Here is a 13,653-nt window from a genome sequence, read left to right on the forward strand (position 1 = left end):
TCGTCTCTTTATTTTTTAAATATGGAGTTGTGTAAACTACTTCTATCATTTTTTTAAATAAAATCGACTGTTAAAAATTATTTTAGCATATATTGCCTTCTTGTTTTTAAATTTTAAAAATATTAAAAAGCTTGCCGTATTTCATGTTGGTAGTTTTTACATTTGATTCTCAAAGTACAATATTTTAAAAAATAATAATTTTAATTGCACTCATTTAAAATATTCTTCATGAACTTATAATATTATTTTTGGATATTTATTATTTTAAAATTTACACTTTTTTATTTAATAATTTTAGGTATGGCTGCAGGTATGGATTGTTTAAATGTGTTGTTATCTGTTTGTTTTCATTATAAGAACACAGGAAATGCTGTAAATAGGAATATGAATAGGTTAGCCAGTTCTTTGGGAACTTATGGCTTATTCGTTGTTTATACGTTTTTTTTTTTTTCAAATCCTTACCAGTTGAATATTCGTTTAATAAATTTGGTATTCAATGAATGACCCCACCCTGGTGTTATGAGCTATAATAAGTATGTTTATTTTTTGGTGAGGGGTTAGACCAAAACTTTGATGATCCAGCTAACTCGATTGGGAAAGCTGTGTACTTGTATACTTTCGTATATAATGCAAATATACAATAAATTTATGAATTATTTCTAATTAATATATAGTTGTTGTAACTCATTTGCAAATATATGCAACATGTGAATGTCATTCGCTAAAATCAAGAACTGCTATTTCCTCCGTTTTTAATTCCTTTTTTTTGTGTGGTTTTTACGACATTTTTCCTGATTAAGTCCAAGTCTTGAACGATGGATTGTATGTATAAACAGCAATCCAACCTTAAACTCTAGGTTGAGGTCAAGACCATACGGCTATTATATATTTTAGATGTTGATAGTAATATATATCTGTATATCATGGCCATGCCCACCCTAGAAATTGCAATAGTGGTTTGAATAAAAACTTATCTCACTGCGTGTTTGGATTAATTTATTCTAACAGAAGAACTTTTTAAGCTTTCAAGATATCTTAGAAGACGATTATTTCCATAATTATAAGATTTTTAAACATGTACTAAATTAGTGTTAAAAATACATTGAGAATAATATTCATGAATTAAAATTTAATATCTGGCGATTCATGAATCTGAATTATAAAAGTCTTACCAATGAGTATTGTGTCGTAAAGCGATCATCCTAAAGAGAATAATAGAGATCGAAATCGTTAGGTGAAAGTTTTACGCTGAGTGTGTTCTTATCATTTTGGGTAAGCACTAATATTTATCAATTGGTTGTCTTTGTCCTCTTAACGGTAGCATTTTGTGGTAGGGACTAGGGACTGCGAGTGAAATCATTAACCTTAAAAGAGAAAGGTCAATACATACGTAGCTTTGGTTTATGCCAGTTTTTGCAACCTAGCTAGTTTGTCAAACTATAATAGCTTGTAAGAATAGGCATCAAATCCCAGTTTCCACTGATACCAAATAATTTTTAATATGAGATGCATAAAATGTATTTATCTTACACTTTAAAATAATTTCATTTTATCATTTAAATAAAACATCCGTATGAACTATATAATCCAACTGTAGATCATACGTTGTAAATCACGTCCCTTAGCACTTAATCTTGTTTTTATATTGAAAGATAGTCTTTGTGTTGAATTAGTTCATTTTAAAATTATATATATATATATATATATATATATATTTTAAATAATTTTAAAATGATCGTTTTTAAAATTAATTTTCCGAACAAAGCTAGCAATAATCAATTAAGAAGAGTGTCACTGTGTCAGCTGATCCGCAAGTTTAGTATATTATCTTTCCCGTTAACGTATGCATGCATGGAACCATAATTTAACGAATAGTCAGAATTATATAAAAAAATGAATAATAAAAAGCTAACACTAACTTTGTTTAAACAATCTTAACTATTACGCGGATAGCGCATCATCTAAGGGTTAGCAATTCATTATGGCTATAAAGTAAAGCTGTTCTTGCAGTGTTTTCCAAGAGGTTCAATCGATAACAACATCACTAAAAAAGGTAATCTATAATCTACACGCTACCTTCAGCGCAAATTGCTTGTAACAATCCCTCTTAAGTTTCATTTTAAATGTTTTGTCCTGTGTACGTAGGGAAATAATAATGGCTAGAATGACCTATTGACTTATCTTGATAAACATATTGACAGTGAAGCCGCACCAAAATTTGAAGACTAAAACTAATTAATGTACTTCAAAATCTACTCTCTTTAAATCTCTTCCCCTGCAGATACAGAACCCCTCCTACATATTCATATAAAATACAGAAACTATTAGCAGTAGGATATTATTGTGTCAGAGTTTATAACATTTTCTTTCTTGAAAATGTCGTTTGGCAAGAAACTGCTCCTCCATATTCTGTGGTGTTTCTCCTTGATCGGTCTCAGTTCCCAAACACGGAAACATTACAGTTTTGTTGTGAGTCCCATCACATCCTATCTGTTCCTAATACTCTGGTAGATATTGGTGAAATATTATTGTGTCACAAATACAATTTCCATCTTTTTTTTTCGTCTATTTTCCCCAAACTATCGTTATGAAAGGATGTATAATTCTTCTTTGAATTTCATTTGTATATATGTATCATACAGTAATAGAACAATATTTTTTGTACCACCTGGGTGAGATATTTTTTAGTATTTTCTTTAATAGTAATGAGTATTTTTGAGATGTACATGTATATAAAAAAAATATGATTATTTATAATATTACATCTAGCTTCAGATGTTAAATATTCTAATATATAGTAATATCTAAGGTATTAGCTGATGTAAGAGTTTATAATAATGGTAATACACACACTGGAATTAAGGATTAGTGGTGAAACTCATTTTCATCCATTTTGCATGATTTTTTCTCTATATCATTTTCTTAATTTTTTGTATTTTTTTTGTTAATACCGTTTTAACCCTTCCTTAAATTTTTTCGGTTGACTAAGTTCATTAAGTTGATGTTATTTTAGCCATTTAATGATGAATACTGCATGTAATGTCATTGACACCCACCAGTGATGGATACAGTTATTATTATTTACCATTGAAGTTATTGTTTTCTCATTACTTTTTTTACATATTGTTAAAATGCACAAGATATCAACGAATATATTTTTTTTTGTAAATAATATTATTAATTTTAGTTTTTAATAAAAATTAATAATATATAAAACACATACAATCTGTTCTTAAAAAAAACACACAAATTAATAAATTGTTATAACACAGGATGTTAATTAAACTAGTTTGATGAATCTTGCAGGTGAGAGAAGCCCAATATACAAGACTCTGTTCCACAAAAAACATATTAACTGTGAATGGATATTCTCCAGGACCAACTATCAGAGTCCACAGGGGAGACACAATCTTTGTTAATGTTTATAACAGGGGCAAACACAATATCACTTTACACTGGTATTGGGTTTTCAATATTAGGAATTTTGATGACCTATGGAAAATATAACATAATGAATCAAAGTTAATTAAATTCCTAACTATAATTGATTTGGGGGCAGGCATGGAGTGAAGCAACCAAGGAATCCATGGACAGATGGTCCTGCATACATAACTCAATGCCCCATCCAACCTGGAAGGAAATTTAGACAGAAGTTGATTTTTTCTACTGAGGAAGGGACCATATGGTGGCATGCTCATAGTGACTGGGCAAGAGCCACTATTCATGGGGCTATCTATGTCTATCCACAAAAGAATAGTACCTACCCTTTTCCCAAGCCTGATGCAGAGATTCCTATCATATTTGGTATGAAAATATTTTACAATTGTCATATCTCCTTATCATTTATCAATTAGCCTTATGGCCAGCATAGATTTAATAGAAACATGGGATAAACGGTGTATATCTTTTTATTTATACACAGGAGAATGGTGGAAGAGTGATGTCAATGAGGTCTTCATAGAATCTATTCAAACTGGAGGAGCCCCTAACATATCTGATGCTCTCACTATAAATGGTCAACCCGGGGATCTGTACCCTTGCTCAGCATCAGGCATGTATCAAAATTTTCTTTCAAAACAATTGACATAATCATATGATTTATCTGATGCGTGTTTGATTTAATTTATTTTAAAAACAATTGTTTATCAAAATTAATCATTTAACAATCAATTATTTATAATATGATTTATGGTGTTAACTAATTAATTTCTCAAACATCTGTATATCTTTGAAGCAAGACTCTAACACCACACTTTCTTTTGATTTTCAGAAACATTCAAGTTAAATGTAGACCAAGGCAAGACTTATCTCCTCCGCGTTGTCAACGCGGCAATGAATCTCATTCTCTTTTTCTCTGTCTCCCAACACAACCTCACTGTTGTTGGTGCTGATGCAATGTACACGAAGCCATTGACAAGAGAATACATATGCATATCACCGGGGCAAACAATGGATGTATTATTGCATGCCAACCAAGAACCTAGTCATTATTATCTGGCTGCAAGGGCATATTCGAGTGGGGCTGGAGTTGCCTTTGCTAACACCACAACCACTGCAAGAGTAGAGTATAATGGGAATTACACTCCACCTTCACCTCCTTCATTACCATACCTTCCAAACTTTAATGACACAAAAGCCGCTTTTGACTTCATTTCAAGCATGAGAGGCTTACCTCAAAGTTACCCCCACTCAGTCCCAACAAATATCACAACTCAAATAGTTACCACTCTTTCTGTCAACACGTTCCCATGCCCCAATGGAAGAACCTGCCAAGGACCAAATGGAACCATTTTTGCTGCTAGCATGAACAACATTAGTTTTGAGACGCCTAACTTTGACATTCTAGAAGCCTATTACTACCATATCAATGGGGTATTCAAAACAGGATTTCCTAGATTTCCACCATATATATTTAACTTCACTGCGGATTTTTTGCCTCTAACCTTGAATATTCCAAGGCAAGGGACAAAGGTTAATTTTCTGAACTATGGTTCAACGGTGGAAATAGTTTTCCAAGGGACAAACGTTGTTGGGGGGATAGACCATCCTATGCATCTGCATGGATTCAGTTTCCATGTTGTTGGATTTGGGTTTGGCAATTTCAACGAAAGCAAAGACCCCATGAATTTCAATCTCATTGATCCTCCTTATTTGAATACAGTGATTGTGCCAATAAATGGATGGGCTGCAATAAGGTTCGTGGCTACCAACCCTGGTATGTGCCACGGAATACTCCCTTATATAGAAACAATAATGATGTTCATTCGCGTATACAATATTTTCATTTTATTTTTTTATCTCCTACGTCGTAAAAATGGGGTGTGAATAACTTTATTTTGTCAAGAAACTAATTGCATGTGCTTTCAATTAATTGCAGGAGTATGGTTTATGCATTGCCATCTAGAACGCCACCAATCTTGGGGCATGGAGACAGTGTTTATTGTGAAGAATGGCAAGTCTTCCAATGAAACATTACCTCCTCCACCGCCAGACATGCCACCATGTTGAAGAATACTATGGACTTTCCCTGTTTTGTAGTAAACTATGATAAATTAATTGAAAATAATAAGTTACACATTTGTTTTACATTATGTTTCAATATGGCATGTATGGCAAAATTGGAGGAAAAAGTAGTTTTCCGTATACTTTGGTATTCATCATACTGTAATATTCTTTTATTACTTTTTGCACTTTTAATGTGCGGCTTTTCCATCGACATCGGAGATTTATAGTATAAAACGCAACCTTTAAGATTTTCTTTCGGCTATTGCTTTGGTGTTGCGTCTTTGTCTGGGTAATCGTCGCATGACCGTCGCAAAACCAACAGGTCCAAGTCATAATTGAAGGAAAGCTCAAATATTGTCAAACCCTAGATAGGGCAATTTCTCATCAAACACTTTAGCAATTTGCATGTCAACCCAAATCAAACTGTCAATGAAATTGTATCAGGTGGGTAGGGAAGAGAGAAAAAACCCAAAAAAAAAAAAAAGTAAAATGAAAACAAACATGCTCTTATTTTATGAAATTTTTTCTTCAATTTTGTTACCTAGGATTTCAACAACAGTCCGCAAAACATCAATTTTTTTATTCACCAAATTTCTAAATTTGTTCCTGTTTCAGCATAAACACCACGATCGAGCCAAATCCTTTAAACCGTTTCGACCTATTTCCAAAGGAACTTGGGTGGAGAATCCATTGGAAAAGAACCTTAAAGATCGTTCTTGAAAAGCATTATCAAAAGATGTATATATTAAATTAAATATTGTCATTCGACATGCAAAAATATGAAAATGTTTTGTGAATGCTATCGTTGATATTTATTCATAATTTCATGTAAATTTTTTACACTAAATTCATCTCTTGTATAACTTAAGAAGAAGAAAAACATTTGTATCATCTCCTTATATGTTCGTCATTGTTTGGTTTTGGAAAGGAAATAAATACTCACGAATTAGATATGCATGAATCATCTCGCAGCTAAGTTGATGACTTGGAATTTGAAAAAAAGTCAGCCAGTAGACTCATGGATTTCGTGTAAACAAAGGGTCTCCCAAGTCCCAGTGATTGTTGTTAATATTTCGTGGCACCGACTATGTTGAAATTATTACCTACAAAATTAAAAGGAAAGAACAATTAACTACAAGGATTCCTCTTTTTATGTATCATTGTTCGGCAAACATTAAGGAAACAACCATGTAAGGGCGAACTCACCCACAAGCATTAAGGTTTCTCACCCATACGACGAAGACAGCTGGACTTTTAAACCACAACTACAAATAATGACGATAACAATAATTACAAACCTATATGTTTTAATTTTAAAATATGAGATCAATAGTTCATTTATTATTATTTTTTCAGTTTTTTTTTTCTTTATTAGGTTACGACTTCAGCATATTCAACCAGAAAAGTCGGAGTTTGACACGCCTCGATTCGGGTCTAACTGACCAGACCAATCTTTAAAAAAAAAAAAAACAGTAAAGGAAAATTTTATTGCCAAAATTACAAAAGAAATATTTATTAATAAATAAATAACTATCAAATATTTAAAAAAATGTTTAGTAAAATTAAGTTGTTTCTTTATAAAATTTTAAGAATCTTCATTAACAAATAATATGAACTTAATCTTCATATCCCAATAAGTAATATATTAATGATTACGTTGGTGAGAGAATGACAGGGCAGCTTAGCTTTTGCAGAAACCATTGTCAAGATCTCACCTTAACCAAATTCGTCAAATAAGTAAAGTCACATTGTTGTTGCTTGAAATTATTTCATTTCTAAATAATCAAATGGACCTTAATTATTTTATAAGTCCTTTCAATGAGTTTATACTTTAATTTAATGATATCCAAAAGTCACATTAATTTTGATTAATTCAAGTTGAGAAAATTTGAACTCATTTAAAGCTCAGAAATTGTTTTTCCATTCACAAAACTTTAGCCAAAAATCTTATTCAAAGAAAATCAGACTCCTTATATATCTTTGAACTATTAAGCGTAGGTTACAACCATAAGCTCTGAGTTAAACCATATAATTGATTAATCAAGATACCGTGCCATCTACCATAACTTTTTATACTGTATATTTGTTCTCCTAGACTTGTCTTCCTAGTATTTTTTTAATATTTATTGGTGGAAGAGTGAGTGAGAAACTGAGAATGTTAGGGTATTCACTTTGTGTAAGGACTTTGGGGGATTCAATCGATAACCGACCTCGCTAGCTAGCATGACTAGAAAGATCTTGGACTTGGAAATTCGAAATAGCAAGCTCATGTTACAATGGTTTGCCTTATGTTGACGCGTCGCATAACGGCCATTTCGATACGCAAACTTCATTAATATATAATTTTCTCCGTAGAAGCTTCGTGAATTCTATGGTGTCGGCTGCGTATAAACTATAACTTCGGCAAGACACATCCAACAACAACCTCGATCTATCCATTCAATATACATTAGTTGTAACGTGAAAAAGGATTTTGCTCATCAATTTTTATGTTAATTATATTATTATAGCTATTAAACACAGAGTTTAGTAAATTAATCCCTATAATTTTACTCATATTTTTCTTTCCTTTTTCTTTACGCATATCAGAAATCGAATACTCCCTTTTACTTATCTTCCTCTGCTTGTTGGATGACTGCATATTTTATTATCACGTGATAGGAGTGTTAAAAAAGATATATATAATGTGTCCTATGAAAATAATATTTTATTCATAAATAATTTTTTTTAGAATTGCATTGTAGTGAAATTTTGTATTTAAACTCACCTATTTATCTAATTCGCTTCTAGGACTGGATTAAAGTCCTTTTGCAAACTTCAAAAGGAATTCTACTGAATAATCGTCAACCACGAGATTTAAAGAAGTTTAATGAACAAAATAAATAAATAATAATAGTAAAAACTAAAAATAAAGTGTAAAATAAAATTTAAATAACTAAAATCTCGCTATTTTTATGACTAAAATTTCTAGGATTTGTATTCTAACTGAATTAGTGATTTAAAGTTCTGAGTGTTCAACACTTAACTACTTTTATGATTGTTTAAATTAATAAAATTTAGATTTTAGTCGAATAATTAATATAAAATTTTGAATAAACTATTATATTAACTAATATTTTAGTTAAATTACTAAATTTTAGTTAAGATATTATATTATCAACACTTTTAACGATTAAATCATTACTCTAACTAATATTTTGATTAAAATATTAATCTTAATCAAAGTGTTAAGTGACCAACACAATCATTTTTGTAGTTAACAAGTTGATAATTAGTTTAATATTCATTATAGTTGTTCATTTTCCTTTATTCTCTGAATTAAGTTTAAGCAGCGCAGTCGAGGTAACTCCATATATGACCCTTTTGATTTTGCAAAATAAGAAAAGCGAAATCAAATTTAAAATTATCGCATACGAATAGGTAAATACAAAGTACTATTACAATTAACAAGGATATATTTATGTTACATGCACTAACTTTGTAGGCATAGAATGCCAACTTATTTAGTCACACATCTTATCTCACAGTAACACATTAACACAACACAATAAATTAAGAAACTAGATAAATAATCCTCACCACACAACTTTAGGAAAATTTATGATCTTCCTAACACATTTATAATTGACACTCGTATTACATATCACATGCACCAAACCTTGTAGAGTTCTTGAACTTAATTTAAGCAACCCTAGGAATAGCCACTGCTTTGAGGGGGTTCTTCATCTCACAAGACAGCTTGAGCACCTCGGTGAGGTCAACAGGGTTAGCCATGTCTTGGAACCATTGAAACTGATGAACTAAATTAGCCACCCAAAGGCTCACGGTCACGAGGCCTAGGTTCCTTCCAGGGCAAACCCTACGTCCAGCACCAAATGGAGCAAGCCTTAGGTCAACGCCCCTCACATCCAAGTCAACCCCTCCTTCACTCTTCACAAACCTCTCTGGCTTGAATACCAATGGCTCCTGCCACACATTGGGGTCGTGGGTTATGGCCCACATATTCACCATTGTTGTGGTGTTGGCTGGGACCACCATCCCATTGCTGAGCTGGACATCTGACGTGGACAAGCGGGCCCACGAAAGGAGGGGCCCAATTGGATGTAATCTCAATGTCTCCTTCACAATAGCTTCAAGGTATGGCAATTTGATCACATCATCATCTGTAACATTCTTTTTGTCCCCCACAACCCTGTCAAGCTCGTTACGAAGCCTTGTCTGCACGTCTTGGTTCAAAACAAGCTCGGCTATTATCCACTCAGTAAGAAGTGCTGTTGTGTCTGTGCCCCTAAATATCATCTCCTGCACGTACGTGACCAAAGCCAATAAAACTCACTGCTTAATTTAATATTTTGACACAATAATTTGGCATTGATTCTAACAAGTGGGATTAAACAGAACTAATGAAGGGAAGTTTAATGGACACAGTTTCTGTCATGTAAATTTTACGTTTATTTGAATAAACAAATTAATCGAGCACAATAAATTCTTGTTATATAAAAAATATATATATAAATTTCATCATATATAAAATTTATTGAAATAAATTTTAAAAAAAACTTCTAACATGTAAGCAAAGATACTGTCTGTGCCTCTAAATTAAAACATAAGAGCATCATATTAACAAACAACAAATTATTTTGAACCGTGTCAAAACCAACCTTTTATTTGAGTAACATATATATGCTAATAAAAGCTTAATATATAAATGTTGTGTTGAAACTCGCCCTTTATCTTAATTAACTAGACACAACCTATTAAAAAATATTTTTTTCAATCCATGAGGAACTAGTATACTGCTAACTGGGGGAGTGGATCAAACTAATTATTAAAATTTTGGGTGTTTAAATTGTGATAATTGTTGTAAATGTGGCTAACATATACACGTGTTGATATGTGCATGGCCAACAAAGTTTCCAACGTTACGATACGACTTAATTAGGAGTAAAACACAAACCCATAAAACGGCAATCATGTCATCATCTTGGAGCTTCTCATTCCCCTCCAGAGACAGCAGCACATCCACAAAGTCCGAGCCATCAGAAAGCTTCTTGAACGGAGCCATTCGGTGCTCGTCCAAAACCTGCTTCACAAATTTCTTAACTCTAGGAGCAAGAGCCTCACACCGTTCCCGAAGACGAAAAGGGTCATAAAAGAAGCTGATCCAAGGGACATAATCAGACCAATTGAAAGCTCCCAAAATCTCAAACCCTTCCCTCACCATGTCACGCAGCTCTTCAACCTCGTACCTATCATGGCACACTTGGTCGTACCTTTTTCCGAAAACCGTGCCCATAACGTTGTTAAGAGCTGCATCTTGGAGGTGTTTCCTTAAACAAACAAACCCATGTTTGGATTGTTCAAGACCCATTGAGCGCACCATGGCGGCGCAGTCTAGCAAGCGACCGGCCTCGTGCGCTACGATGCGCCGCGGGGAGAAAAGGTGGGTTGAAGCAACCTTACGTAGCAAACGCCAGTAGGTGCCGTTTGGTGCGAAGCCAATGGCACGGTTGAACATGAGGCTCTTAGCGGATTGTTTAATGGGACGGTCTGCAAAATGGGGTGAGTATAAGATTTCACGAGCTATGTGAGAGTTTGAAGTTATAACTACAGGGGTTGACCCCAAACTGAAAGCCATGAGTTTTGTGGCGGTTAGAGTTGAAGCCATGGAAGCAAGGGTCCGGTGAGGCAGGCCATGGTTCAAGTTCAATAAGATGCCCAAGATTGGAACTCCATTGGGACCTGGTATAGGGACCTTGCCCATTTGGTTCCTGCCATTTCTCCATGCTACACCTCCTCCTCCTCTTGGGAAAGCCCATGTCAAGAACCCAATGAAGAGAAGGAGTGCAAATATTAGGATAAGCAAGAGTGGGTTGTTGAGCAAGTTTTGCGTTCCTGCTATGGCTGCAAGTGTGAATACCCCCCAGTTACTACTGTCTAATGACGTTGAAGGTAACCCCATTATAGTAGCTACAGAAATGAAGGTAATCAGCAAGAGAGTGCGTGAAAGATATTGGACGATTGTGAAGTGCAGAGGAGACAGGGGAAGCTTGGTATAAATAGGCGTCCATGCATGGTTGGAGCTAGTTTGGATGGTGGGGTAAATTTGATACGATATTTTGTTTCTCTAAGAAAAATATAAAATGAATGATGATATTCTTACATGTTTATGAATCAAAATTAAATTTTAAAATCGGATCCTTGATGGATATGAATTTCGAGGCATATATGCGTGTGTTAGGGCGGGAAGCGAGGTCCAATTACGCGCTGCTCAATGCCTCAGCCTCACGTGGCTACGAGCTGTTCAAGAAATGTATCACAAATCTCCCAACAATGCAACTTCAATACTCATTCCTTACTAAATATATTACCATTTTGCTAACAAGTGAACTACGTTAGCCTTTCTTCCATAAGTTTATATTTTTAAGTTACTCTCGGTTTTAATTTTTTCTTTTTATTAACTATCCATTCTCTTCTCTTCTTTTACTTTTAAATTTTTTTTCTTTCAAACTCTTAAATAAAGTCTTAAAATATTAATAAGAGAATTAAAAATAAGAGTCTTTTTATTAAAAATGTGTTAAATCACAAAAATATGTATTTTATTTATTTTAAAAATTAAATTTTTAATAATACTTTTAGGACCCTAATTAACACTTGTCAGAATACTATATATTTCATTTTAGTTTTATAAAAAAAATATTCAATTTTATAATTTATAAATTATAAAAATTATAGTTTTTAGCTTTTGGTGAGAAGTTAAAATCATGTTATTTTTATTAACTGTAGTAAATGAAATTAAATAAAAAATTATAAAAATAAAAAACTATGATATTTTTAAAATTGATAATTGACTTAGATTCGTTATAATGGCACTATCAATATCAAATATCAACATTGAGTTTGGGATTATTTATATTTTATCTTTTTTTTTGTAATTTCGTAGTTTATTAATTTATTTTTATTATTTTTTGTTAAACTATTATGTTCTTTAATTTAACGTTATTAAATTATAATATAAAATATTTTACTTTAATTCAAACTTTATAAAAGTCTACTAATGAAACAATACAAAGAAAAATTGTAAACAAAAAAGTTATGAGAAAATAAGTATCTTTAATGACCATACTTGATTCAGACCTGAATGGGGTAAATCAAACGATAAATAAAGTTATAAGAAAATAAGGACTAAGTAAAATGTTTTAAATTGCAGATCCCCTTCATGTAAATTAAATGGTATTCTTCAGAAAATCAGAAATAATATAAAATAAGTTTTAAATATCATAATATTATATATTATATCATAATTTTAATTATTTATTTATTCTAAAGCTCACACTAATCATGTTAAAGTAACTAGAATTCTTAAATAATGTGCTCTTTGATTTTTTTTAAACCACATATATAAAAAGTCAGATTGACATATTTGAACTGATAATATATTTACAATATATTAAAGTTAACTCTTTTAACCAAAAAATAAATAAAAACCATTCATAATGTTCAAATCTAAATCCATAAAATAAAAAAATAAAAAAAGGTACGCACCACCTGAATTGATCACATGTTAGGAGCTTTTTGTTATCCTATGAATGTTAGTAGCTCTCTGTGTTTAAGAGAAAAGGTTAGTAAGATGAGACATTTCAATTTTTTTAATTAAGACATTATTACAAATTTTAATGAAAATGTACTACAATATTTATTGATAGATTATCAAAGAAAAATCATTAGTAAAAATACACTCACAACTTTTACAAACATTACAAATTTATATCAACGTTATACCAGGAATATATTAAATTTCTCTTTTTTACAAATAAATATGTAATTACCAACAAACTTTTAAATATTAATAAAAAAGTTGATATATATTATTAAAATATAAGAAATAAACACACATTAATATATCAAATTTTGTTATACAATAATTAGATTTACAGAAATATGTCTAGTAACTATAATATTATTATTTTTTATAGTACATAAGTATATTAGTTGATGAATATAATAATTTAAATGTTCTTTTATCCACTACTAGCTTTAGTAGGATATGCAAAGTATTTTATTTTAATATATATATATATATATATATATATATATGTAAATATATTAATGAATAAAATTATCATTAATATTAAAATTTATAAAAAA

The 13,653-nt window shown here is 31.6% G+C and overlaps 2 protein-coding genes across 2 annotated transcripts; one reads left to right on the forward strand and one right to left on the reverse strand.

Moving 5' to 3' along the window:
* The first annotated feature begins 300 nt into the window (after positions 1 to 300).
* On the forward strand, positions 301 to 5,508 carry LOC113871783 (laccase-15-like). The gene is made up of 7 exons (XM_027508889.1): positions 301 to 310; positions 2,351 to 2,469; positions 3,307 to 3,458; positions 3,560 to 3,804; positions 3,923 to 4,051; positions 4,271 to 5,215; positions 5,378 to 5,508. The coding sequence occupies exons 1-7, from the start codon at positions 301 to 303 to the stop codon at positions 5,506 to 5,508; spliced, it is 1,731 nt and encodes a 576-aa protein (XP_027364690.1).
* Positions 5,509 to 9,186: 3,678 nt separating this feature from the next.
* LOC113871784 (cytochrome P450 78A7) lies at positions 9,187 to 11,467 on the reverse strand. Its single transcript, XM_027508890.1, has 2 exons — positions 10,463 to 11,467; positions 9,187 to 9,807 (listed from the first exon to the last, which is right to left on the reverse strand). The coding sequence occupies exons 1-2, from the start codon at positions 11,465 to 11,467 to the stop codon at positions 9,187 to 9,189; spliced, it is 1,626 nt and encodes a 541-aa protein (XP_027364691.1).
* Between the last annotated feature and the right edge of the window lie 2,186 nt (positions 11,468 to 13,653).

The sequence above is a fragment of the Abrus precatorius genome, unplaced genomic scaffold (genome assembly GCF_003935025.1).
Source record: "Abrus precatorius isolate BTA unplaced genomic scaffold, Abrus_2018 Scaffold7, whole genome shotgun sequence".
NCBI classification, from domain to species: Eukaryota; Viridiplantae; Streptophyta; class Magnoliopsida; order Fabales; family Fabaceae; genus Abrus; species Abrus precatorius.